Source organism: Manis pentadactyla, chromosome 10, assembly GCF_030020395.1.
Source record: "Manis pentadactyla isolate mManPen7 chromosome 10, mManPen7.hap1, whole genome shotgun sequence".
Lineage (NCBI taxonomy): Eukaryota > Metazoa > Chordata > Mammalia > Pholidota > Manidae > Manis > Manis pentadactyla.
The window spans coordinates 5754239-5779308 of NC_080028.1; the positions used below are offsets into that span (position 1 = coordinate 5754239).

At 57.4% G+C, this 25070-nt stretch overlaps 1 protein-coding gene across 2 annotated transcripts in view; it reads left to right on the top strand.

Annotated features, from left to right (window-relative positions):
• SCUBE1 (signal peptide, CUB domain and EGF like domain containing 1) overlaps positions 1-25070 on the top strand; it is a 122562-nt gene that overhangs the window by 28259 nt on the left and 69233 nt on the right. For both annotated transcript variants that reach the window (XM_036931446.2, XM_036931447.2), the window contains exon 4: positions 13964-14098. In XM_036931446.2, the coding sequence (XP_036787341.2) occupies positions 13964-14098 (135 nt within the window). The remainder of the gene's footprint in view (positions 1-13963; positions 14099-25070) is intronic.

Sequence of the window (25070 nt, forward strand, 5' to 3'; positions counted from 1 at the left end):
TTTCTTGCTGGGGAAAAAAAAAATGCTGACCATTTTCATGTAAAACTAAACAGCTTCAGACAGTCATATACTTACTCCATAAACACTAGTATTTTTTAAGGTAAACTGGAGAGGTTTCCCCCCTGTTCTCTTTATTTACGCCTCCCCACCCCATTTTCCCTATCTTTGGCCTACCTTCAGGTGATATAAACACTCTGAGAAGGATTTGCTGTTGGGGGACAAGTCCGACTAAGGCCCACTTCTCCTCCCAGCTTTTTACAACTGTTAATCTGAAGGACATTCTTTGGCCTGAGAAAAAGAAACACGCTGGACACTGTGCATCTTCATAAACAGGCTTCCCCCTCTCTCCACATCACTACAGAACCCAGGAGATCCTGGGGTAGGGTGCGGGGAGGTGGACGGACCGCACCCAGATGTGTGTCAGGGGTGGGGTGGCTCCTGGAGCCTCATGCCCACGGCCAGCTCAGGAGAGAGGGTGGGGTGGGGTGTGGGCAGGGCAGCGGGGTGCCAACTCAGAGCGGGTCATGCAGGTTCTGGGCTGAAAGGGCAAGGGGGTCAAGAGTCAGGCCCTTTGGGCCACAGACCTGATGGGGCACCCTAGGAAACTCCTGCCTTTCTGTGCCTCAGTCTCCCCATCATAAAGGGGAAATAAAGGGATGGGATTTGCCTGGTGGTTTGTGGGGTTTTGTTTCTAGCAACAGAGCCCTTCATTTCCAGCAGAATCGTGCAGTGGTCATGCTGCTCTGGCTGCAGTGGGAGGCGAGGCTGGCAGGGATGAAAGCTCGCTGTCCGCGGAGCCCGCCCCCATCCCTGCAAGGCCCCTGGGGTGCTGGGAGCACTGCTCGGAACCCCCCGCCTGGCTGCTGCGTCAGAGCCCTTCTTCCCCAGCATCTTGTGATCCGGTGACATGACAGCATGGCATGTCCTCAGGGACAGGGGCCAAGCTCTTCGCCATGTCCTCCTAGTCCCTTCCAGGTACAGTCCCTGTCTACCTCTCTCTCCTTTGTTCTCAGAACTGTAATCTCCAGCACAACAAACAACTTTCATTTCCCTAAACAAAACGCCCTGCCCTCCTCTGGGCTGTTCTTGCACCTGCTGTTCCTTCTGCCTGAATCGCCCTTCCCCGTGCTCTTCATTAACACTTCGTTTGACTGACCCCTCTTGTCTCTCAGGACTCAGCCCAGGCATCAGCCACCCCAGAAAGCCTTCCCTGAGTTACCCCCACTTCCCCTGGGTGCCTAAGGGCCCCTGGCTTTCCTGTGATTCAGCACTGAGCTCCCTGACTTGTCACTGGACGTCTGGGGACAAGTCCCTACTGCTTTGGGAGCTCCTGCAGTGCTGAGCTCTGGAGTGACTTAGCTCTTTGTCCCCCGGCTCATCCAGGCTCATTTGTGTGACAGAAGGATGGCAGGTGGCAGAATGTTTGCTTCCGGGGAAGCAGATTCGGCAGTGGTGAGAACACAGGCCTGCCACCGAGGCAGCGCGTGGATGCTCGGAGCTGGGGAAGTCTCCTAGCCCTGGGGGACGACAGACTCCCCCGTCCTCTTCCTCGGGTGATAGAAGCGGCTCCTCCTGGTCTCTGGGCGGCTGCGGGGAGAATGAGACTTGGGAATCAGGCACACCAAGCCTTGATTACCAGCCCCGCCCCAGCAGAGGTTTGGGGCCAGGCCTGGGAGGGGCTCTCGGGGCGCAGGAAGTGGGCAAGTGGCCGGCATGGAAGCCGGGGGGCACCCAGGAGGCATCAGGAGCCTCGCTTCTTCCTTCCCTTGCTCCCTCTGGTTGGGCGCTGAGGTCAGGGACCGCATCACCATATGAGGCCGCCCTTTCCATTGGCAGGACTGGCTGAAATCCGTGGTCGCTCCCCCTGGTGCCAGCCCCACCTCTGAATAGGCCTTGAGTTGGTGGCTTGGGGAAGAAGTCCTGCTCTGTCCCAGGGCAGGGACTGCACAAAGTCCATAAACAGCAAAGAAAAACACCCCGTGGCTGGGACAGGACAGGCAAGCAGACACCTTCCTTTGTCTTTCTTGTTTGCCGTCCCCATGCCAAGGGCTTGGGCAGAACTCTGAGAAATAAACAAAATGTAAGTGTCTTGCAAAGGCTCTGAAAATACTCTACCTCCAAGACATGCCCCAAGCCAGAACTGAGCCCCGTGCCTAAAAAGGGACATTATCAACAAAAACGGGTGTCCCAGAGTCTCCAGGGCAGCACTTCCTCTGGCAGCATCCGTGCTTATTCTGGAGCAGCCTGGGCCCTGGACGGCGTTTGGGGTCACCTTGGACATTTGCTGGGCCTGGCTATATCTGGGCAGCTGCTCCCCCAGCACCAGCAGGCCTGGCCTGGCTGTTCATAGTGGCCATTAGCCAGCCCTGTGCACTGCCCGGCCCAGCACTGCTCCCTGTCACCCACCTCATCCCAACCACATGCAGCTAGAAATAGCCTGGCTGGCAGAGGCGCCTTGCGCCCGGCTGGCACACCTCGTTTGTGGGAAGTGGGTCGCCATGGCAGTGACCCAGCTGCTTGATCTGGGGTCTTAGTGATCCCCAAGCACTACATCAAATGTGGAAGAGGATCCACAGGCCAGCCACCTTGCCTTCCCTTGGCTCATCCACTGGCCACCCAGGAGCCAGACGCTGAGGAGTCATTTGGGACGAGCCCCGGCCAAGGCCTTTCTCGGTGGGATCCTCCTGAGGCCCCTGTTGCCACTGGGCAGTCTGGCCACTCAGCCCAGGAGCTGGCCCCTCGCGACCTGGGCTCTGCTTGCCACTCAGCCTTGCCTTCTCTCCGTGTGACTATTAAGCCTGTCCCCTCGGCACCTCCTGCCCTCCGTGCACCGCCTGCCTGGAGAGCCGTCTGTCCCCCTTGGGCCAAATGCTCTGGTCCCTCCTTCGGCCCCTCTCCCCTGGCCTTCCTGGGAAAGATGACTTGCTCCCCGCCCTGTGTGTGGACCCACCAGCGTCACAGTGCTCACCACGTAGAGTTGACAGTGTCTGTTTACTTACCCATCTCCCACATGTTTAACGATTATACAGAAACACTCAGAAAAATCAACAGAAAGACAAAATAATCCCCCATTAGCTCACTACCCCAACGGGTCAACAGTTACCATACCCTAATGTTCTTGTCCGGTGTCATCTGTGTGCAGACCTGACTTTCTGTGGTTCTCACCCGCACTGATGTTTGTCCCCTTTCCCCGCAGTTTCCCATCAGAATCTTCTCACTGTTGTGTAGTCATGTAGCCGAGGATGCAGGGAGCTGGCAGCCTGTGGGCACGGAGTGGGAGCTGCGGCTGCTGTGGCTGTCTGGTTGGGGCGACAGAAGTGCCCGGGAGGAATAACTGTCACCTCTGGGCCAGTGACTTGCCCCCCGAGTGACCATATCTGCCCCGATCAAGGGGTCCTGAGATTATTGCAGCATGATGCCCACCTGCTCTAGGCTGTGTGCAGAAACACATCCAGCATGGCATCCTTGGGGTAACTAACAATACAGCAAATCTTGGGGAGGGCTCGCCCCGCTGGGAATGAGTGAGAGGTCACCAGGTGGTGGGGGAGATGGGTTATGGGGAGGAGGGAACAGCATGTGCAAAGCCCGCCAAGCAGCAGAGCAGGCTCCGGAGTGGATAGTCGTGTGTGAAAAGGCACCTGTTAGCAGACCTGGCCGGCTAAATGCTCTCCGGGCTCAGACCTGGAGATTCACACCTACAAAGGCAGGGGTGTCAGGAGATCACCATTAGGCACATCACAGACCCAAGCCTAGCTGCCAGCCCTCCTTCTGCAGCCACCAGGCCCTTCCACACCCGCGTCCCACCACCGAACAGACCTTTCCCCACACTGCTCCTCCTGCAGCTACAGAGAAGCTCCCCTGCCTCTCAGCCCAGCCTCCTGATCCCTGTGCTTTTCCTGCGGGCTTCTGACCCCAGCCAGTCCCTGTGCTTTTCCTGCGGGCTTCTGACCCCAGCCAGTCCCTGTGCGTCCGTCTCACCACCTCTCTATCCAAGTGGACGGGCAGCTCCCCAAGGGCCAGCCTTGACGTTGTGTTCACTGCTCCAGGCTGGAGAACCAGCAGATTAAGAGGCGTCCCACAGGAAGCTCACAGTCTTTGACCCAGAATCCCACTTCCAGGAATTCCTCTGAAGGAAATAATCCCTGAAATGCAAAGGGCTGCGGCTGCCCTGTGTGCCCCCTGGGGGACCTTATTTATGTGGTGGAGTGGAGATAAGTGCCCCGAGGAGTAGGGCAGGGCTCCCCAGGACTAGACAAGCGGCTAGTAGGAAGGACAGTCAGGTTGAGCCCCAGCTTGGAAAACACTCTGACCCAACTTTCAGTGGCGAAGGTGGAAAGGTCATCGATGCAGTCGCTCATTACCAGGAGGAGAAAATTATCACAGGACAAAAGAAAGCAAACAGATGCTCATGATTGTAGTTGTAGCTGGAGGGTAAGATTAGTGATCCATTTCTTCTCACTGTTTTTCAAAATTCATTATAAATTCAAATTTTTAACTAACAGTTTTATTAGACAGGTGATAGGGAGCCATGCTGGGTTCTTGAGGGGAGGAGTGCCATGGGAAGGAAGTGGATGCACACTTGGGCCGGAAGGGGTGGGGTTGGCCATGGGGAAGCATGGGGCGGCGTGGTGGGCTTCCCAGTGCCTCCCCTAAGCTGAGTGCAGCCTTTCCCACACGTCTCCCCGGTGCCCTCCACTTCTGCCTGCCTGAGGCTGTGGAGGTAACATACCCACTGGGCCTGCTGGGTTCTGAGGATGTGTCAGAGCAGTTCTCTTAGAATTGCTTTGCTTTGGTTCCATGATGTGTTTGTTTGGTTTTCCTCCCCTTCCCTCTTTCCAGTCCTCCGTTCTTACCCCCATCAAAAGAAATTTTTAAAAATTCCAGTGCCTCCCACAGATGTCCAACCAGGATCACGTTCACAGCTGGGCTGTCAGAGACTGGGGCACGGGCAGGGGTGGGAGTGCGATATCGTCCAGTTCCCATGCGGGCTCTATCACTCACAAGCTGGTGGCCAAGGGCAGGCCACTCGCTGCTTGGAGCTCCTGGTTGACATACAGCTGGCGTCTGAGCTGAGGCTAGATGGCACACTGCAATGACAATGCCTGGCACGAGCAGGGGCCCCAGGGGCCTGGCCTCCCTTCCGTCTCCCGCAGCCTCCTCTCCTTTCCATGCTGGAGAAGTTCAAGGAAGAGTTGGTCTTGCCATCAGTGGCACAGACAGAGGTTGGTGATGTGTCGCTCAGGTGGCCATCCCACTGTCCCCAAAGCCGTCCCCAAAGCCCTCCCCTTGCCATGTGCTTCCTGAAGCACTGCCCAGGTGGAATAGTCAGTGCCGGCAGAGCCTGTATGTGGTTCCATTCATTCACTGGGCAATGAAGTGCACGACTGGAAGTGCTCGAGGGCATGTCCAGCTTCCCACGGGTGGGCTCTGTCACCCCCACGGTGGGACTCACTCCTGGGCAAGGCTGAGGCAGGTGAATAAATGAGGACAGCTCTTCTCTGACCACCCATGTCTCACCCTCCTGATGGGCCGGTGGCCTCTGTCCCCCGAGGACCCCGCGACTCCGCTAGAGCTGCCTGCCTTGTTGACTTCTGGAGCTCCGGGCCTCACCGGGCAGCTCCTCTGGAGCCACCCAGCTCCTCCCTGATGGGACAGGCCCAGAGCCAGGGCCTGCAGGCCAGAGCTGCCTCCCCAAGCATGTTTTGTAGTTCTCAGTCAATTACATGGTCCGCAAACATGGATTATGTCCCCTTGCACTAAAAAACCCTGGGCTACAGCAACACTCAAGACTGACCTGGTCCCTGTTCTCAAGGACTTTGTATTTTCTGGGGAGACAGAAACACACAGCAGCAGACATGTGAGTAGAAGTCCTGGCTAGATGGCAGGCGATCTGATGGGGTGACTTCTTGCTGCTGTAGGTTGGTGGTGGGAGAGCATCTTCTAGGAGGCAACACGAGCGGAGGTCTGAATGAGGAGGAGCCAGACATGCCAGGCTCTGGACAGAGCAGCAAGTACAGAGGCCCCAAAATGGGCACAGATAGCCATGGTCAGGGCACAGCAGGGACTCGGTGTGCTGCGGTCCGCTGAGCAGGCAGCGGCTGGTATGAGGTGTAGGCAGAGCAGTCCACTTGGGCCTTGTCAGCCAGGGCAGGGAGTTGGTGCTGTATCCGAAGCGAGCAAGGAAGCCTTTGGAGGCACTCAAACAGGAACAGCACAGATGGTTGACACTCTTAGCAGTCGCTGTGTGGAGCAGCAGGACAGTGGTGGACAGGGCGGCCACTGGGAATGCCACCGCAATGAGGCAGGCCGGGTGGGGGGGGTGGCCTGGCAACCACAGGGGTGGAGATGAGCAGAGGTCATTGTGCCCAGGGTTTACTCGCAGCGGCACTGACAGGATGGCACCTACTCAGGGATCAGTTGCTGGGGGTGGGGACAGGAGGCTGCCAGGGTGACTGCCAGGTGTGCTGGCTGCAGCAGCTGGGAGCGGTGCAGCCATTCACTGAGATGGGGAAGGTTGAGGGCGGAACCAGGCTTTTCTCTGCCGTTCTGCTATCTTGGAAGGACTTAGGAGTCACGGGCCATGTTAGGTTCGTCGGGCCTGTGGGACTTCCAAGTGCAGGCACCAGGTGTTTAAGTCTAGAAGGGGAGAGCAGGTGGGCCTAAAGGTTTGGGCAGCCTTGGCAAATAGGTGTCTGGTAAAGCCAGGGGACAGGGTGACATCCTGGGAACAGAGCCCACAAGGAGCCCAGGCCTCATGACCTGTCCCCCAGGTGCACTGCACCCCCAGGGCAGAGTGCTGCCCGAGGCTGCTTAAAGGAGGTAGTGGCCCCAGAGCGCACCAACATGTCTGCCAGCCACATACCTGGTAAGGCTCTACTACCCAAGATATATAAAGAACTCTTACAACTCAACAGTAAAAGGGCAAATAACCCAATTAAAAAATGTACAAAAGATTCGAAGAGACATTTCGCCAAAGAAGATAGACAAATGGACAATCAGCACACAGAAAGACACTCAACCTCATTAGCTGGGGAAATGCAAATCAGAACTACAATGAAATACAACCTTATACTCACTAGGATGGTTATAAATTTTTTTAAAAACAAACAATGGAAAATAAGTGTTGGCGAGGATGTGGAGAAATTTGAAACCTTATATTTTGCTGGTGGAAATGTAAAATGGTGGGAAGCCACTGTGGAAAACAGTTCGACAGTTACTCAAAAAAATCAAGCATACATTTACCGTATGACCCAACAAAGCCACTCTTAGGTATATATCCAAGAGAACTGAAACATGTTCACACAAAAACTCATACATGAATTTTATAGCAGCATTTATCATAATAGCTAAAAAGTGGGAACAGTCCAAATGGCCATCCGCTGGTGAATGGGTGACAAATGTAGTCTATCCACACAGCAGAATGTTGTTCAGGCATAAAAGGAAGGAAGTCCTGACACCTGCTCCAGGATGGATGAACTCTTGAAAACATGGTATGTGAAAGAAGCCAGGTACAAAAGGCCACGTATTGTATGATTCCATTTATATGAAACATCCAGAATCGGCAAATCTGCAAAGAGAAAGTAAACTAGTGTTTCCCAAGGGTGAAAGGAGAGGAGAAGTGGGACTAACTGATAGCAGGCACAAGGCTTCTTTTTGGGGTGATGGAAATGTTCTGAAATTAGATTTTGATGATGTCTGCACACCCTTGTGAGTATTAATGAGAACCACTGACACATACCCTTTACGACAGTGAACAACAAGAGGGGGTGGTGGGAGAGAGAGAAGAGATAGTGAGTGAAGAGCACGAGAGAGTAAGGCTTGTCTCGCACCTGAGCAGGCCAAGCACGTGGCTCTGCGTCCTGAAGCAGAAGCCTCTCTGCTGGGGGACCAGAAGGCTGAGGCAAGAGGCGCTCTCCCTTCAGATGTGGTTTGTCATCGCTTTTCCAATTTGGAGGGACTTTACTGTTCCCCCAAGTGACTTTGTTCAACAGTTGCTGACGTTCTTAACAGTTCGCGTGTGCCAGACATCGTGCTAAGTGCTTTGCCCCCATCGGTTCCTCATTCCCAGAGCAACGGCAGGTAGTGTTACCGTGTTTTATAGAGGAGGAGACCAAGGCCCAAGGGCACACAGCAGGTTACTTACTGAATCTTGTACTCCAGCTGGTGTGACTTGCAGGGCAGAGCTAGAGCCTGTAGGTGTAGGTCATGGTCCCAGGGAGACGTGGTGTCAATTATCACAAGGCAGAACAGTCGGCAGTTGGAGCTAAGCAGCAACTCCAGTCCTTAGAGAAGCTCAGTGCTGCTCAGCCGTCTCGGGGGGACCACAGGGAGCAGCTGGGCTTGAAGGGCTGTGGTGCCCAGACCCTGAAGGCCAGCAGCCCCACTGAGCTCCATCTGCCCTGGCTGCTCAGGTCTGGATGTGAGCAGTGGGCTTGCCTGTCCGGAAAGCCAACCCCACCACGCTCGTGCCTCGGCTCCCAGCCCTGAGCTGGGCCTGCCTGAGGGACTCCGTGTCAGACCAGGGCTGCAACAGGAGACCCTGTGTCTTGCACACACAGCTGACCTGCTGGGCTGTCAGGAGCCCCAGAGCAGGCCCCCGCTGGTGCCCAGACCAGGAAGCAGACAGGTCTCTGGAGACCCCACTCACTCCTCCCGTCTGCCTGACAGCTCAGGGAGTGTCCCGGATCTGGCAGAACCCAGGCCCCAAAGCTCTAAGACCCATGTGTATTTTACCCGAAATCTAATCCATCTGGTTCTCATTTATTTACACTTAACTCATCAAATGCAATTTTGCAAGAGCCGCTCGATAGCCAAGAGGCTTTTCTTCCTAAGCCTCCTTCTGAAAGAAGCTCAGGGAGGGCTGGGGCCTCAGCCCTCGGGGACGAGGAGGCAGCTCTCAGGGTTGGAGGTCAAGTTTGGTTCCTAAGATGGGTGGGTGCCTCTGTCTCTGTTCCCAGACCCCCAGTGGGAGCTGGGATGCTGAGGTTGGGCACAGGGCCTAACACACAGTAGGCTCTTGGCAGCCGGGAAACATGGGTGGGGTCCGGGTAGAACACAAGAGTGTCTGTTTCAAATTGTGAAACATTCATGGGAAACAAAAAAGCCAAAACTGGATCCAGAAGTAATTTTTAGTTATTATAAATAACTAGAAACCTGGATTCTTGGTCCAACAAACAGCCAGCTATTAGTAAAAACAAACACCAGCACCTTGGCCAAAAAGTGAACCTCAGGGGCAAACCACAGTCCTTCCTGCAGAGGCCTCTTCAGAGCAGGTCAGCCTCCCGCCCGCTGGTGTCAGCATGGCGGGCACTTCAGGCTGGAGCAGAACCATATGCATCACAGCGATATGCGTCGCAGCGAGCACACGGCCCCACCCCAGACACGACCCTTCAGCTGCTGGCGGGGGCTGCCTGTGCCCCGGCGATAGGTGCACCAAGCGGAGACGGGCACAGCTGAGGACTGTCCCCCCCAGGCCCAGCGTCTAGATGTGCTCATGCTGGGCGCTGCAGCGTGAGGAGGGGGGACCTGGCCCGGAGACCCTGTGTGGACTTGATCTTTGGTGCCAAGGTGCTGTGTCCTGTTCTGAGTAGAGTGGTTGCAGTGGCTGCTGGGATTGGGAGGGAGAGGCCGGAGGCCGGGAGATCCAGGAAGCAGACTACCTGTCAGGAGAGGTCAAGGCACACGCCAGGGCTGTCGCCTGACCATGGAGGCGAGACAGATGAGCCACGGGGTGAGGGAAAGACAACAGCCTGGACAGACGGCACCGCGGCTCGTGAGAGGCCAGTGGGGCCTCTTAGGGTATGCTGGCCACAGAGCCCCCGGAGCCCCTCTGCGTCCAGAACACCTCTTCCTCCTGCTCCAACCTCAGGCCACACATCTCCCCATGCCCCTCAGCCCAGCTCCCACATCACCTTCTCCACCCAGCCCCCATCCCTGTGCTCAGGCCCAATATGCCAGCAGCTCAAGGAACACAGACCTGAACAGTAATGTTCACTTTGGGAGCCCTCGCAGCTCATTGGAAGTGTGGCACATAGTAGGTGCTCAGTGTTTGTAGAGGCAGTGAATGAACAAAAATGTTTCAGGTGGATTTCAAGGCAAGAATTTCTGTCTGGACAAGGTGGCAGAGGGTGTCCCAGAGGAGGTTTGTGTGTGCACATGAGGGCGGAGATGAGTGAGAGGGTATATTCAGAGAGCAGCAGAAGTAGGTGGGGCCCCTGGAGAGGTGGAAGTCTGTGGAGAACCCCACGTGAGCCCCTCTGCATGCCCAGAGGGGCCAGGACAGCTCTGCTCTGGCGGCCGGCCCTGTGTGGTGGGAGCCCCTTGTCGCCCTGTCGTGAGCACGCACACACCTGCCAGGTCATCCTGCCGCCACCTGAGCACCCACTCAACCTGACCCTCTGCTGGGTGCCAGGACATAAAGGAGACTCAGGTCTGTCCTTGGGCCAAAGCAGAGACAAGATGACCAAGCCCAAAGTCCAGGGCAAAGGAAGGAAGTCATGAACAAAGGTAGCCCTGGTCTGGGAGCTGGGGGCACTCGAATTCTGCTTGGCACCAGGAAGACTTCAGAGATGAGGGGGCTTTTGCATTGGGTTTTGGAGACATGAGTGTGTGAGGCTGGGGAAGGCTGATAAGCATAAATACCCAGGGAATTTACTCACTGCCATGATTACGCTCCAAGCACCCTCATTCAGAGAAGCCAGATCACGGAAGAGCAGAATAAGGACTCTGGCTCCAGGCTCACTGGCTTCAAATCCCCCTTCCCACTTTTTTAGTCTTGGGCAAGTCTCTTCCCCTCTCTGGGCCTGTTTTCTCATCTGAGAATCTGGATGATTAAAAAAACAAACAAATAGGTCCACACAGGATTGTGCGGATTAAGCTAGCGCCTCAGTGCCCAAGCTGGGCCTGGCCAGCAGTGTGTTCTGTTAGTTATGATAGTAAGGCTGCCAGCCCTGCCCGGCCAACCTTGCTCATCTCTGGGGGTGGAGTGGTTGGGTGGGGTTCCCAGACAGGGTCTCTACCAGGGCAGGGGGCAGTCAATTCCACAGGAGAGAGGAAAGAAGACTGTGTGTACCTCAAGCAGTCCAGGAGGGCTTCCTGGAGGACGCAAGCTGCAATTCCTCCTGCACAGGCTAGGTGTAGGCGCTCTCCTTGCCATGGGCATCTCTCATAACAGAATGCCAAGTCCTGGGGGACAAGGAATGCTGTGTGCTGAGCTGGCCCCCCTCAGGAAGGCCAAGGGGCTATGAACTTCCCATAGTGCTGAGCTGGGCCTGGCAGGGCCTCCAGGTGGACACAGTCTATCCTAGGCTGGTGGGCAGCCATCTCACCTTACAGACCCAAATGCCCCAGATGTTCGGTCACTCTTCAGATCTCACTGTGGGTCCATTTGGAGTGCTGGGGACACAGGGGTGTGAGGGGTGTGAGGTGGGCCTGAGGCCCCTCGAGAAGTTGGCAATGACTGCAGGCTACCCAGAGGGATTCTGAGACTGATTTCCTGCTCAAACTGGGGAGGCCTGTGTTTGGACCAGAGTGGTAAAAGGGTGCAGGGGGGCAGCCCCCTCTCCGCTCTTGCTTAATCTTAGTGCTTTATCACTTGATAATAGGGAAAAGAAATGTTTACATGGCCTTGCATTTGTTTCAAATTATTCATCAGTGTTCAGAGTCACTGCTCCCTGCTAGTGTAAACAGCCCTGTCCCAAGGCCCAGCCACTCTGCCAGTTCTCTGAGGGTTTGTAGATGTGCTACGTCAAGGGCTCTTCGGTCCCTCGCTCCCAGGGAGGTGGGGGTGTGGGCCAGGCCGGATGGATGGCACCAGGGAGCTCATTCGTAGCGGGGTGGAAGTAACATTTCCACACCATGGACTCAGCATCTAAGGGCTCGTGTCTGTTTTGTTGGTTTTACCAATGGGACCTTTACCAGAACTGGGGAAGCCGCGGGACAGAGCAAGAATCTGAGAAGCAAGGACATGTGACCTGGAGGGCGTCTGGACAGAGTCCCAGGAGCAGCTACCAGGGTTCAGACTGCACTGTTCTGTGTGCCAGCCCGAGAGCATAGAGCCTCACCAGGAGCTTTGGGACAGAGACAGGACGAGCCCCAGGTGCCAGGGCATTCCTGACGTTATAGGGCAGGCTGGCTCTGGCTTCGCGTTTGCATCTGGGGTCCACAAACGTGTGTTCGGGGTGACACCCAGCCCAGGCTCATGTGAAGAGTAGCTGGTTCTACGCAGCATTAGTCTGAAGGCCATTTCTGACATGGGCAGCTCAGTGGGATCCAACAGCATGTGCCCAGACGTGGACAGTGGGTTCGAGCCCCGCCGTGGCTCTGAGTAGCCGTGTGACTTTGCTCAAGTTATTTCAGCTCTCTGTGCCTCAGTGTCTTCATCTGTAAAATGGAGTCTGCAACACAACCTGTCACTCAGGATTGCTGCAAGGATCACTGGGTATTTGTGAGGCCCCATGCCTGACACAGAAAGAGCACTTGGGGAACAGTGGCTTGTGTTGTTATTAATAGGGAGCAGGCCCCAGGCGTGGCTTAGTGCAGGTGTCCCCTGGCACTGGGCCTTTCAGCAGCCAGCAGAGACTTTGCTGAGTGAGAAAGGGTCTCAGAATAACCCCTCACTATCCTTCCCAGCCTCCCCCCGCCGTAGCCTCCTCTCAGCAAGAGCCACCTTACCATTATAGCTGTCACTGCTGGTGGCTTTAGAGTTCAGAGCTCTGCTTCCCTGCTGGCTGCCTCATGGCTGACATTTGGGCCTGCTGAGTAAAGGCCTGCCTTTCACCCCGCGTGGTCTCCTGGGCAGTGAAGTGGCCTGCTGTGCCCAGCGCTGCCTGCCAGAGCTGCGTCCCCTCCCGGGTCAGTGCAGACCACGCTGCCTGAGCCTTTACCTTTTCACATCCTTTTGGTTGCAGTTCTCAAAGAACGGCTGCGGTAAAAGGAACTGTATGGAAGCCCAGTGCCAAAGGGAACGTGTGTGTGTTTTGAGGGTCAAGGGGTCGGCTGGAATCTGCCAGTAACTCACCTTGCCTTTGTCGTTTTGTCTATTGCCTGTTAAAATGACAATACAGACCTGGCACATTGAGGTTTAAAAAGCCCTTCTTTCATTAAACAAACTGGTAAGGTAGGGGTTATGACTCTGGTAATTGAAACACGCTGCTCTGTGTAAGACCAGAACCCCATGAAGACTCCTTTCAGCAGACAGCCTTCGCGCCAGCAGCCTCCCGTCCACACGAGTTTCAGCCCTGAGGTCTGTCTCTCCCGCAGAAGGGGAGAGACTATTTGGCAGCCTTCCGCGGCAGTCTTAGCAGCCAGAGATCAGAGCCTTTTAAAAACTGCTCCATTCTCTGGGCCTTTGAAATCACTTTGCAAGGCAGAAAGCAGGCTGCCCTGTCCCCAGCCTCTCCCTGTGGCAGGGTCTTGTGCCGCTGGCTGTAAGTCTGGGGTATGATTGAAGAAGGAAGGGCCACGGGATTTGGGAGAGGCGCCGTGTGTTGGGGTAGGCAGTGTGGGTTGCACAGTCTTCCTAGAAAGGGTAAGTCCAGCGACGTCAGCCAGAGCCCAGGTCTGGAGTCAGCCTTGCATCCTGTCTGTGGACCCTGGACAGGTGACTTTGCTGCTCTGTGCCTCAGTGACCTCATCTACAAAATGGGCTGATACCTAGAGCTGACTGAGGGTTGTTATGAGGATTTAAGGAGCTAATACAGGAGATTCTCAGGACAGAGCCCGGCGCACAGGAAAATCAGCCGGCATTACGGCCCGTGTAACTGCCTCTGTGGAATAACTCAATGGGGTACTGTTGTCAAGGGCCACGTGGAGCATATTCGCGGCGTGAGTACCGCCATGGAGTACTGCCATGGCCCCTTCCTCGCGGCCTCGGGGAACTGTACCCATGTCCCACCAGCTGAGCACACCTTATTCCGGCTCCAGGTGTGATTTTCCCTCTCCCCTGCTTTCTCTCTTCTCTCAGACGTGGACGAGTGTCAGGACAACAACGGTGGCTGCCAGCAGATCTGCGTCAACGCCATGGGCAGCTACGAGTGCCAGTGCCACACTGGCTTTTTCCTCAGTGACAACCAGCACACCTGCATCCACCGCTCCAACGGTGAGTGCTGCCCCTCCCCCTCCTGGGCAGGCGCCCCTCCTGGGCAGGCACCTTTCCCACAGTAGGCCCACTGCAGTGACCACTGGGCGGCACTCCCCCCACCCGCCTCCACCGCAGCAGCAGGCGGCCCTGGAAAGCCCCTCCTTCACACCTGGGTCCCAGGTCAAGGCCAGCAATTTTGGTGGCGGCCTGAATGGCTGTTTTGTGCTGCTGATGGTGTCTCTGCAGGCACTCCTCCCAGTTTGTTCCCTCCGCCCATTGCACCAGGCCTGTTGGTGTTCCTGATATTTTTATGTGGTCACAAGGTGGGGCCACAAATAGGCAGGTGTGACCAGAGAAGCTGTTTGCCTTTGTGGGCTGGAGGCTGACTGTGGCCAAGAAGAGTGGGGCCCCGTGTTCCATGTCCCCTTCCACAGAGGGGGCTCAAGGCCTGACCAGGCTGAATGCCAGTTTCTCTCTGCATGGTCTATCCTGCTGCCCTCTGGGGGCCAGGTGGGGTGGGGTGCCAGTGAAGAGGACAGGGGAAGACTCTGACCAGCCCGAGTGCCAGGGCAGCCTGGTGAGAGCCCCAGACTGGGACAGAGCCTGGCCCTCTGCCTGGCCCAGCGGGTGAAGGTCCTTGGTGTCGGAGCAGTGGTCATCGGAGTTTGGGCTCAAAGCAGCAGGGCTGTGAGAGGGGACAGCTGGCCAGGAGCCAGGACCCGTATGTTTAGAGAAGGGGACCTCCAGGCACAGGGAGCTGCATTTGCAAAGGCTTGGTGGCATATCTCGCCTAGAATAATGGGGAGCATCAGGGTCTTGAGGTGGGCTGAGGGCAGAGGCAAGAGCCAGCGCCCCCTCAAGGGAGGAGATGTGGGGGGAGCATAGGACAGTCCCCGGACCCAACCTGCCCCCTGCCCCCATCACTGGACAGCCCTCCTGTAAGGGCCTCACCTCCCTGTAAGGGCACCAGCAGCAGCCCAGAGAGCGTGGCTCACACTGAAAGGCGGGGAACGAAAGGGCGGCACTAGACTCTGGGTCAGCCAGACTGGCTGTGAACACAGCTCCTCCACCCCCCCGGCCAGGGGTCCTTCCTAAGGCAGCTTCGCCGCACAGCGCCTCAGCTCCTTCGTCCTCCCTGTGGTGCAGGATGGGACAAGCTCCTGAGTGTAGAGCGCTTGGCGTCCGTCCGCTAAAGCTGCAGGGGCCTGGGGTGACACGGGAGTGGGGGGCCCAGGGCATGCTCTTTATTTGAAAGCACTTCCCGAGAAAGAAAAGCAGAAACCAGTTAAAAGCACAGGACCGAGGGTAGTGAAGCAGGGCTGCTTTACCGGATGCCTCTGAATTCTCGGCACTACTTGAAGCCGTTTCTCAGAGACAAGATGCCTGGTAATGCCCAGCCCTGCCGTGCCCGCTGGAGGACGGGAAGGCCGAGGTCCGCGGCTGCCAGGAGCCTGCTGCAGCCTCGTCGACTCGTGGGTGGGCCCCCAAGATGGGCACCCAAGTCAGCTTCAAGAGAAGCAGATTCATGGGGCATGGGGAAGACCACGGGTGTGGGCGGTGAGAGGGGAGTCCTGCTTCCATCGAGGAGGACTTCACGGGGCCACTGCTCGGAGCAGGCGTGAAGTCCCCGAGGCAGGGCCAGGTTGTGTGTGCTCTGTTCCTCTGGCACCTTTCCCACCAGCCAGGCTCCAGGTCAAGTAGTGAGGCCCCTGCCTGAAAGGAGGGCGTGTAGGAAAGGGAAAGCAATGCTGTGAAAGGTGGCCTGTCCGTCCCCAGGTCCTGGTTTGGCCTGTAGGCATTCGTTGTACTGCAGGATGTTACAAAGCAAACTCCAGCATCAGCCGGCGGCATGGGGTCTGGGCACACCATGATGTGGGGAGCAGCGACAGCCTCTGTGGTAGGGCCGCACCCCGACTCTGAGTCAGGCCCTCACAGTAGCCTGGTGAGGTGGGGATGTCCTCCGCCTGTGACAGGTGAGGAAGCCACAGCCCAGTCAAGTCGGGGAACCCGTCCATGGTCCCACTACAGGGAGGGGGCAGAGTCAGGATTGCAGCCCAGGTGCAGATTCCACTAGTTCTGAGGAGATGAGGCTGGTCAGGAAAGAAACCGGGTGGAGGTGTAGACAGGAACAGGCAGGCACTGAAGGCCTCTTCGAGGAAGGCACGTGTGAGCTGAAACCGAATCACGAGCGAGAGCAGCCATGGGAGGAGCTGGGGGAATGTGCCAGGAGGGGCGCGTGCAAAGGCCCCAAGGCAGGCATGGACCCAGCTTCTGTGACGAGCAGACTGACGGGCAGGATAGTGGAGCACAGCGAGCCAAGGGGAGAGGAGCCCCGGATGCAGGGAGCCTGGCAGCAGCCAGAGCCCACGAGGCTGGTGGAGCTTGGGCAGGAGCTGGAATTTCACCCAGAGGGCAGCCAGGGGAAACAGAGTCCGCAGAGGTGGGAGGTTGCTGCAGTGGGGCACGGAGGACTCCCAGCGGAACTCGGGTGCTTCGGGGGCTGGGCTTCAGATAACTGGGCAGTGGAGCCTGAGCCCAATGCCTCACCCCACCCAAAGGCCCTGGGCAGCCAGGGCCAGATTTTTAAGAGAAGCCAGGAGTCACGATTTAGCCAGAATACAGATGTGGATCTCAGCCCCAATCCGTGTTAGCCAGCATGTTGGTTACAGTAGTCCCTTCTCTAATGAGGATTTTTGTGTAAATCTCCCAATTTTTAAGTCTGGGCAATGAATCAATCTAAAAAACAGCAGATGACTTCTTGGCTATCTCCCAGAGGGCAAGTGGCAGCATCTCCAGGGTTCCAAAGGCTGTGTGGAAGGTCCGAAAGGACAGGCCAACTGCACGGAATGTGGGCCGGCCGCTCATTAACGTCGGTGGGCAGAGACAGGGCCTGGGTGACTGGGCAGGCTGCCTCCCTCCTGAGCCTCCGTCAGTGTGGCAACTGCCCCACCACAACTGTGTGTCAGCTAATGATTATTAGAGCTCAAAATCAGAGATTGTCCAGGGTGCTTAGACCTAGTTTGTTTGGACCTAAGTGGCCTCTGATCTCTGTGGCTCCTGAGAGGACCGGTGAGTCTGGAGCCGTTTGACAAATCAGACTCCTTAGTCACGTGACTCTCCCTGATGCCCGTCAGCTCTTTGGAGCCTCTTTGCAGGGGGAGCTGCAGAAAGGCTGGTTTCGATTAGAGGGGACCGGATGCATGAGTGAGGTCAGCCAGGGTCAGTCTGAGCTCCTGGCTGAGAAACAAGACCATGGAGCTTAGCTCTTCAGCGTCGCCCCTCTTCCCAGGCACAGCATGAACCTTAGCCCAAGGCACCTGCACCTGGCCAGGCTGGGGTCAGGAGTTTTAGGTTCTCAGCCATTCCCCATCTGTGTGTGGCCTCTGCACAGTCACACCTGCCTCTCTGGGTCTCCTCATCAGTGAATTGGGACCAGTAATTCCTCCCGGGGATCTGTTAGAGGCGGTGCTCTGAAGCGGCCAGTACAGGGCCTGCCCTCAGGGTGGCGACTCTTTAGGCAGCTTGTCAGGTCTTTAGAACTCAGGCTGTTCCTCTGTGCCAGCACCACGCAGGACAGGACCCCGAGCTGTTGGGATCTGTGGCCCGCCTCCCTCTCAGCGCTCTGGGCGTGGGTTCTACCCCATCACAGCCCACACTCACCTCCCGGACCCAGCAAACCCTGGCGTCCCTCCTCCACCCCATCTGGTCAGGAGCCTGGAGCGCCCCTCCGGAGTAAATGGACCGCCGAGGAGCCAGTACTTCCAAGCTCTTTCCCCTTCCTGTTCCTGCTTTTTTCTTAAATTGATGTCATATCTGTGCATTCCAAAAGTTCTGAATGAACTTTTGCCTCTCCTCCCTATGAAGAATCCTTTCAGTCTGAGCAGAACTGATTTAGGGAGGAGAGGAGCTTGGACAGGCCTGCGTCTGACTAGCTGTGCGACTACAGGTCACTGTTTCATTCATTCATGTGCCAGGTGCCCGGCTGGTCCCGGGATCCCAGTGCAAACAAAAGCAGGCGTGGTCCCCTGGAAAGCTTCAGTCTAGAAAGGGGATTAACTACTAAATAAGGGACGGAGGAGTTTCCATAGAATAACCATATCATAACGAGCTGAGAAAAATCGGTCTGGAGGGAGAAACTACTAAGTGTGATGAGGCAGCAGGTATAAACTGGGACCTTCCCAAGCAATCCAAGACACACAGTCACCCTGACATCACCTCGTTTAGTCCCTTGAGCCCTGCGGGATAGGTACTAGCTACTCCCATGTGCAGATGGCGCATAACGTGCCCAGTATCACTGGCCTGTGGGAGTAGTTCTGGAACTGGCATTCCGGCAATCTGCAGTTCAAATCATGCCCCCTCCTACCGTGCCCCTCAGTATTTAAAGGTTGCTATAAACACTCTCAGCTATCCCATAGCTCACTCCTTTGGTCAGGCGTGGAAATCGAGTTCTAAAGAAAGGAGGGACTTCCTTGCCCAATGTGCAGGTCGGCTGGATTGGGACTATGGTACCCAAATCTGTGTGCAGGGCCCGGCCTGGCACGGTGGGTGAGGCCTGGTGTGCTCTGCTGGGTGGGAGTGTGGGCCTGGGCAGTGCTAGGGGCTCAGCCAGCAGCCTCGTCAGGTCTGAGGGAACTTAGTTCTGCCTGGGGGCTGGGGGAGGTGGGCAGGGGTTGAAAAAGTGGAGAGTGGGCAGCAGTCAGTGGACAGAGGGGCCAGCACAGCCTGGAGCTTTGGGGAATTGGGTGCCAGTGGGGGATATGGCGGGAAGGAGAGGGTAAGAAACTAGTCAGGACCAACCAAGGGTCCAGACCTTGGCTGAAAGTGATGGATTGGGGGCAGCTGACCTTGCAAAACAACTTGGAGTAGGGCTATGAAGACAGAGAGGCAGTGGCACAGAAGCAGGGCCCACCTCGTGCCTTCCTGAGCCTGAGCTCCATGATGGAGAGTCTGCAGTGGGGGTGGTGGGGTGTCTCAGACACCCCTACCTCTGGGGCCATCTGACTGAGGGGCTGGTTCCACGGCTGCCCCAGGGCTGCAGAGCCTGGTGGCTTGGCAGCCAGCATTTGCCCTGATGCAGGGTCATGTCTATACAGCGTGCAGCCTCCCTGGAGGAAGGGGGACGAGCCCCTCCTCTGTGCCCGATGCTTTTCTTATGTGGTTGTCTTTGGTTTTGTTTCTGACCTAGCCTGGACTCTTGTCCACCGCCTTTCCCACCCCCAGCACCCTTTCCCGCTCTCAGCCTGCGGGTCTGTGCTGCCTGGGCCCTTCCTGCAGGCAGGATGGGTCTGGCCTCTGGTGGGGTGCCCTGCCATCGGAGGCTGTGACTTTGCTCTGGCTGGCCAGAGAGTCGGTGTCCCAGCAGCCTGTCCTGCCTGTTGGAGAGAGTGGGTCCCAGAGCCCAAAACCAGACCCATCGCCTGTGGAAATGAGAGGCTCAGGAAACTGGGTTTAGTGGGAGTTTGGACTTTACTGGGAAAGAGACAGGCACCCTATCAGTCCTGGGGATGGAGGTACGGTCCATATTTTAGGAAGATCGCTGTCCACCTTGGGTCGGAAAGGGAGATGAAGCAATTTGCTGGGAATTGGCACTGGTGGCAGGGGGTGCCTGGAGCTCCACATGGGGCAGCGTGGGTGGAGAGGAGGGTGGTGACAGCAGGTGACAGGAGGATGGTGACAGCAGGTGACAGGAGGGTGAAAGGAGGCTGACAAGAGGATGGCTGGGGGGTAGGTGACGGGAGTGTGGTTGACTGGCAGGTGATAGGCAGGGCAGGCGGGACCATCTGCAGGCTGGCCCTGGGGAGGGGCCTGCTCCCCACAGCACGCGGGTGTGGGGTGCCTCTGTGGCCCTGGCTCTGGGCAAGCAGAGCCTTGTTCTGTTTGGAGTAGGCGCCTGGCTGGAGCCTGGAGACTCAGAGCAGGACCACCAGGCCCTGCTTCCATGGCTGAAGCGTGGCCCCCTCTTGGCACTCCGGCGAGGTGGCCTGGTTCGCAGGTGTCTGGGAAGGGCTTGTGCAGGTGCCCGGCCTCTCTCACTGGCCCCAGCCTGGGCCTGAGTCAGCTGCCAGGATCGACCAGTGTGAGGAAAAGCTCGGGGACCTGGGGCTCACGGGGGTCAGGGGCTTGGGGTGCTCCAGGGGAGTCTCTAACCTCCCCACGTGAGTTCTGGGGGCCCGGGGACAGCGGCGCTCTGCCATCTGTGGCACTGTACCTCAGGGACTTGTGCCCAGGCATGGGAAAGCAGCTGGGCTCCTCCATCCCACTTAGGGGGCCATGCTCAGAAGCCCCTGCTTTGTTCCAGGACACGTCCCCCAGAACCCACAGAAACAAGGAAACCCGCTGAGCGGACGGTGTGGGGGGGCCCTGCAGGGGGTCGGGGACAAGGGGGCCCTGTGCTCGCTCACTCTGTCGGCAGGGGAGGCTGCATGCCTGCTGAGGAGTGCGCTTCAGAGCGAAGCGCTCCCTGCAGCCTCTACTCAGACCCCAGACGGGCTGGACAGAGCCTTTGGGCACAGATCCCTAACGCCAAAGCAGGCTTCTTCTCCAGTTCCACCCCCATCCAGACTCATAAACAAGCCTGTGGAGAGAGACAAGGTCCCTCTCAAGCCACCGCAGCCACACATCATCCCAGGAACCTATCAGCACACCTGGCTGGCAGGCTCCGCTTGGCTCCAGGGATGATGCCCACGTTGTGGGATGTGGACCAGGCCTTGACCCAAGGAGCACCAGTGTGGTTCCCACAGGGCCAGAGATATCCCCTGTCCTGTTCCAGGGCTTTCCATCATCTGCTGCAGGTGCTGGGACCCCTCTGGGGGGACATGGCTGGGAACTTCCTGTGTTAAATAAGGGGGACTGGTGTGGCCATGCCCCCAGAATCCCACCCCAGCCTCAGGAATGGACCAGCCAGGCTGGGTCACGGGGCTGGGCCTGTGTTGTGTAGGTTCTCCACCACCACCACCCTCCGCCCCCTCCCTGCTGCCCACCAGGCGGGTGGGAGGATAAACAGCTCTCGCACTTAGTGGGAAGATTTACAGCGCTGCGGGAGGAGGCCCGTCCTGGCCCAGTGCGGTCTGGAACGGCCCTTCAGGCAGGGACAATAAATCCGGCCCATTATTTTTTATGAGACTCCCACCCCATAAACAACTCCTTTGGCTGGTGAGCCCAGCTCCACGCCCTTCTCCTGGCCTGGCCTCCAGCCAGCCCTGGCCAGGCAGCCCTGCCCAGGACCCCGGGACCTAACTTCACGGCATTGGAGGTGGGGATCTCCCCCTGCCGTAGGCGCTCGGGACCCCAGGGTGGACAGTGCGGGACAGAGTGAGCACCAGGCCAGAGGCAGGCCAGAGAGCTCCCCTCTCAGCCACAGCTCCCAGGGCTTCCATTTCTTACCTGCAAAATGGAATTAGGACGCATCATAGAATGTTTACAAGGACTGAAGTAAGCTAATAGGAACACACTGTCCCCTGGTGGAGTGCCTGGCCCTGAGACCACTGAAACGGTCAGCTGTCCCTGGGCATCACTGCGTACCCAGCACGGTGCCTGGACTTTGACATGAGTAATCGGATCCTGAGAATGCTTGGGCCATGTGAATACTATTAGCCCCATTTCACAGGTGACTAAGTGGGGGCTGAGAAGCAAAGATTTGTCCATAGTGAGTAAGTAGCACAGTCAAGATTTGAACCCAGGTCTGACCGACTCCTAAGACCCAGGAATCCGAATAAACAAGCGGCTGGAGAGCAGCCACAGGCAGGGGTTGCCTTGCAGCCTGGAGCCTCGGTGGCTCAGGGGCCCCACCTCCCCCACCTCTGCCTGGGGCCAGGCTTCACCCTTTCTCCAAATTAGTGCGGCAGCTGCCTCTGCGGTCCCCCCATCCCGGCTGGCCATGTCCTCCGTGACCCTCTGGCCATGCTGTTCCCCACTCAGGTTCCTCCCATGGCCCCTCTCCAGACTGTGCACATCATGAAGCAGCCACAGCGAACCCTTCTCTCTCATGTGCCAGGACCTCTGCCCCCCCACCCTCCAGGCCTTCCATAGCGCGCTCCTCCGCCGTCCCTCCCCCGCGCACCCTCTGTGCTCCCCGTGGCCAGGGAGCCCTGTGACGCGTGCCCTTTAGCACCTGTGGGCCGAGGCGTGTGCTCTTTCTTCTGCCTCCGAGGCCTTTCCCCATCCCCCTCGCTTCCTGGAGAGTCTCCATCAGCTCAGACCCCAGCTTGCCTTCACCTCCTCTGTGAAGCCCTCTCCGACTCAGGCAGGCACAGCTCCCTCTCCCGGGGCACCACGTGGCTCAGCCCTCTCTCCCAGGGGACCCGCTTGCGAGCTCGCGAGCTCCCGGGCTCCCAAGAAGGGCACGTTTCTTATATCCAGCACAGCCAGGGAGCCAAGGAGGCCTGCCGAATGGCATGGAGAGGGGGCAGGATTTGTCTCATGAGGGAGGTGATGGCTCGACTGTGAGTGGTGCGGACTCCACAGCGTACGTCCACATTCCCGGTGCCGCACAGCGCACACAGTGCCTGGGAGGACTTGCCCAGGGCGCTGTGGCTCGACTGGTGCCGCAGGTGCTGGCTCACCTGCTCTCACTCCCGCAGTGAGGTCACCCTGCAGGTCGGCTGAGGCGTCTCCAGCAGGATAGCCCAAGTTTGTCAGAAGTGCAGAGACTCCCCCAGTTCATGCCTCCATGCCTTTGCCCGAGCTGGTTTCTCCGATTTCCTACCTGCTGCCTCAGCCCCTGACCTCTGTTCCCTAGGGCCGCCATCACTGTGGCTGACCCAGTGTACACCCACGTGTTCATTTACTGAGTGTACACCCCCATGTCAAGTTACAATAAATGGTGGGAATCGGTGTACATTCCCAAGGGTGGTGGTACTTGCCCTTGATACACACTCTTAGGAAAGGGAAGTGTACTCCTCAACATTTGCTGAGTTCCTATTGTGTGCAAAACTCTTGATTCCCTTTACTCCCCAAAGGACCCTGGGAAGTAACAGCTGGCACCCCACTGTGCAAAGAAGGGAATGGAGGTGCAGGTAGGCAAGAGCGCAGTGCATCTGCCATGGGGCCAGGACAGAGCCCAGCCATTTGCAGCCCCGGAGTCCGTGCTCTTTCCCACCGCCCATGGTGGGCCATGCAGGAGAGGCTGTGGCTCTGGGGAGCTGCTCGTGTCCTCCAGGAATCTCCTGCCAGCACATCCCCTAGTTCTTGTTCGCTTCTCCTCCTGGGTCCCCAGGGGCTGCCGTGGGAACACCCATGAGGCCGCAGCATTGACCCCCTCCCCCCGCGTCTGGGCTCCCTCCACTTGGTCACCTGTTGGGAGGAGACACAGACTGGTTCCCTGGTCACGGCCAAGCCACAGCCTGGGACCTACATGAGCTGACTGTCCCCGTGGCTTCTTTAGGGTCCCTGTGGAGGGAGGGATAGGGTTGCCAGATAAAATAAGGACACTTGTTTAAAGCTGGATTTCAGATAAACAATGAATACCTTTTTAGTAGAAGTAGGACCCATGCAACTTTGGGGATGTACGTATACTGAGAAAGTACTTGTTGTTTACCTGAAATCCAGATGTAACTGGGCATGGTAGGATTTTGTGCTAAATCTGGCAGCCCAGGGGAGGGAAGGATGCCGCCAGGCTCCCAAGCCTGAGCCTGAGTGGAGTGAAAAGTTAGGTGGCAAGAAAGCCTCTCAGGTCTCTGTGGCCCCAGCCTCTGTCCTCAGAGGCTTGGACGTGTGTCGTGGCGACGCCTAGTGATCGGCTGGAGTACTTCAGGGGGCAGTAGAGGAGGGAGTATTGCCCTGGGAGGGGATGGAGGGGTGGGGGCCCAGGGTGAGGAGTGGCTCTGAAGGGACAGGTGCCACAGTCAGCCAGTGGGGGACAGGCCAGTCCTCACTGAGCTTGCTGTTTGGGACCCTGGGCTGGAACCGTCACCTCTTCACTGCCCTTTAATGATCCATCCTCCTCTGAAACTGAGCAGTTCCAGGGCCGCATGCCTTAGAACAGGTCAGGATGGAGGTGTGGGGCAGCCCTGGGAAACGTGGCCTGCCCCACCTCGGTGGTGCCCATCTCCCCTTGGCACTCCACAGTTCTGCAACATGTCCGTGCATGTCTGCACAGGCCGCCACGTGGTCCTCACCCACGCAGCTTCCCGGGACTCTCAGTGCCGGGGCTGGTCAAGGCACGGGGGGGAAAGGACGCTCATGTCCATCCTGCTTTCTGAGAAGGCAGGCCCAGCTCACCCACCTGCTCTCGTCTGGTACTCCAGGAGCCAGCCACAGTCCCAGCTCCTCACCCATCCATCTGTCCGTCTGCCCACGTACGCTGCGCCTGCCCACCCAGTGAACAGCCATGGCAGTGGATTTGGTCTCAGCTGAAAATGCACCCAGTGGAGTGGGCATCCTGGCTGGCTCTTCTCCCAGCCTCACGTGGGCCTGCACACAGGTGGTACTTAGCAAAGGTTTATAGGATGAGCCAGTGAACCGGTGGGCTCAAAGACCAGCCCCTGAACCAGCAGGGCCTCGTGAGCCACCTCCTGATGTGACAGAAAGACTGCTGGGCTTGGGATTTGGGGCTCTGCGAGCCAGAAGGATTGGGAGTGGGAAGATTATGTGTGGACACCATGCTAACTGTTGCCTGACCAGGGCAGGACACCGTCCTGTGGACTTTAGCCTCCTCAGCAGAAAAGGAGAGGCTGCATCTACTTGCTCTCCAAGGTCCCCTCCAGCTCTGGCTTTCCAGAAAACCAGCCCATCTGGCTGTTTGCTCGCATGTAAACTCAACGCAGGATGGCTTCGTTTCAGAGTATGCCCTTTGTCCAAAAAACAGTATGCTTGTGGTCTCACCAACCTAGAGTGTCTGTTGAACACCTACAATGGGCTCGACTCCGGTCAGCCACCAGGAGGGCAGAGCAAGATAAAAGGCACAGACAGAGGACGATGGCCCTACAGAACGGCCTGGTGGAGAAGAGACCCTGCTTAAGGATCTGCGGAAGGAGTCGGCAAGCAGGCAGTG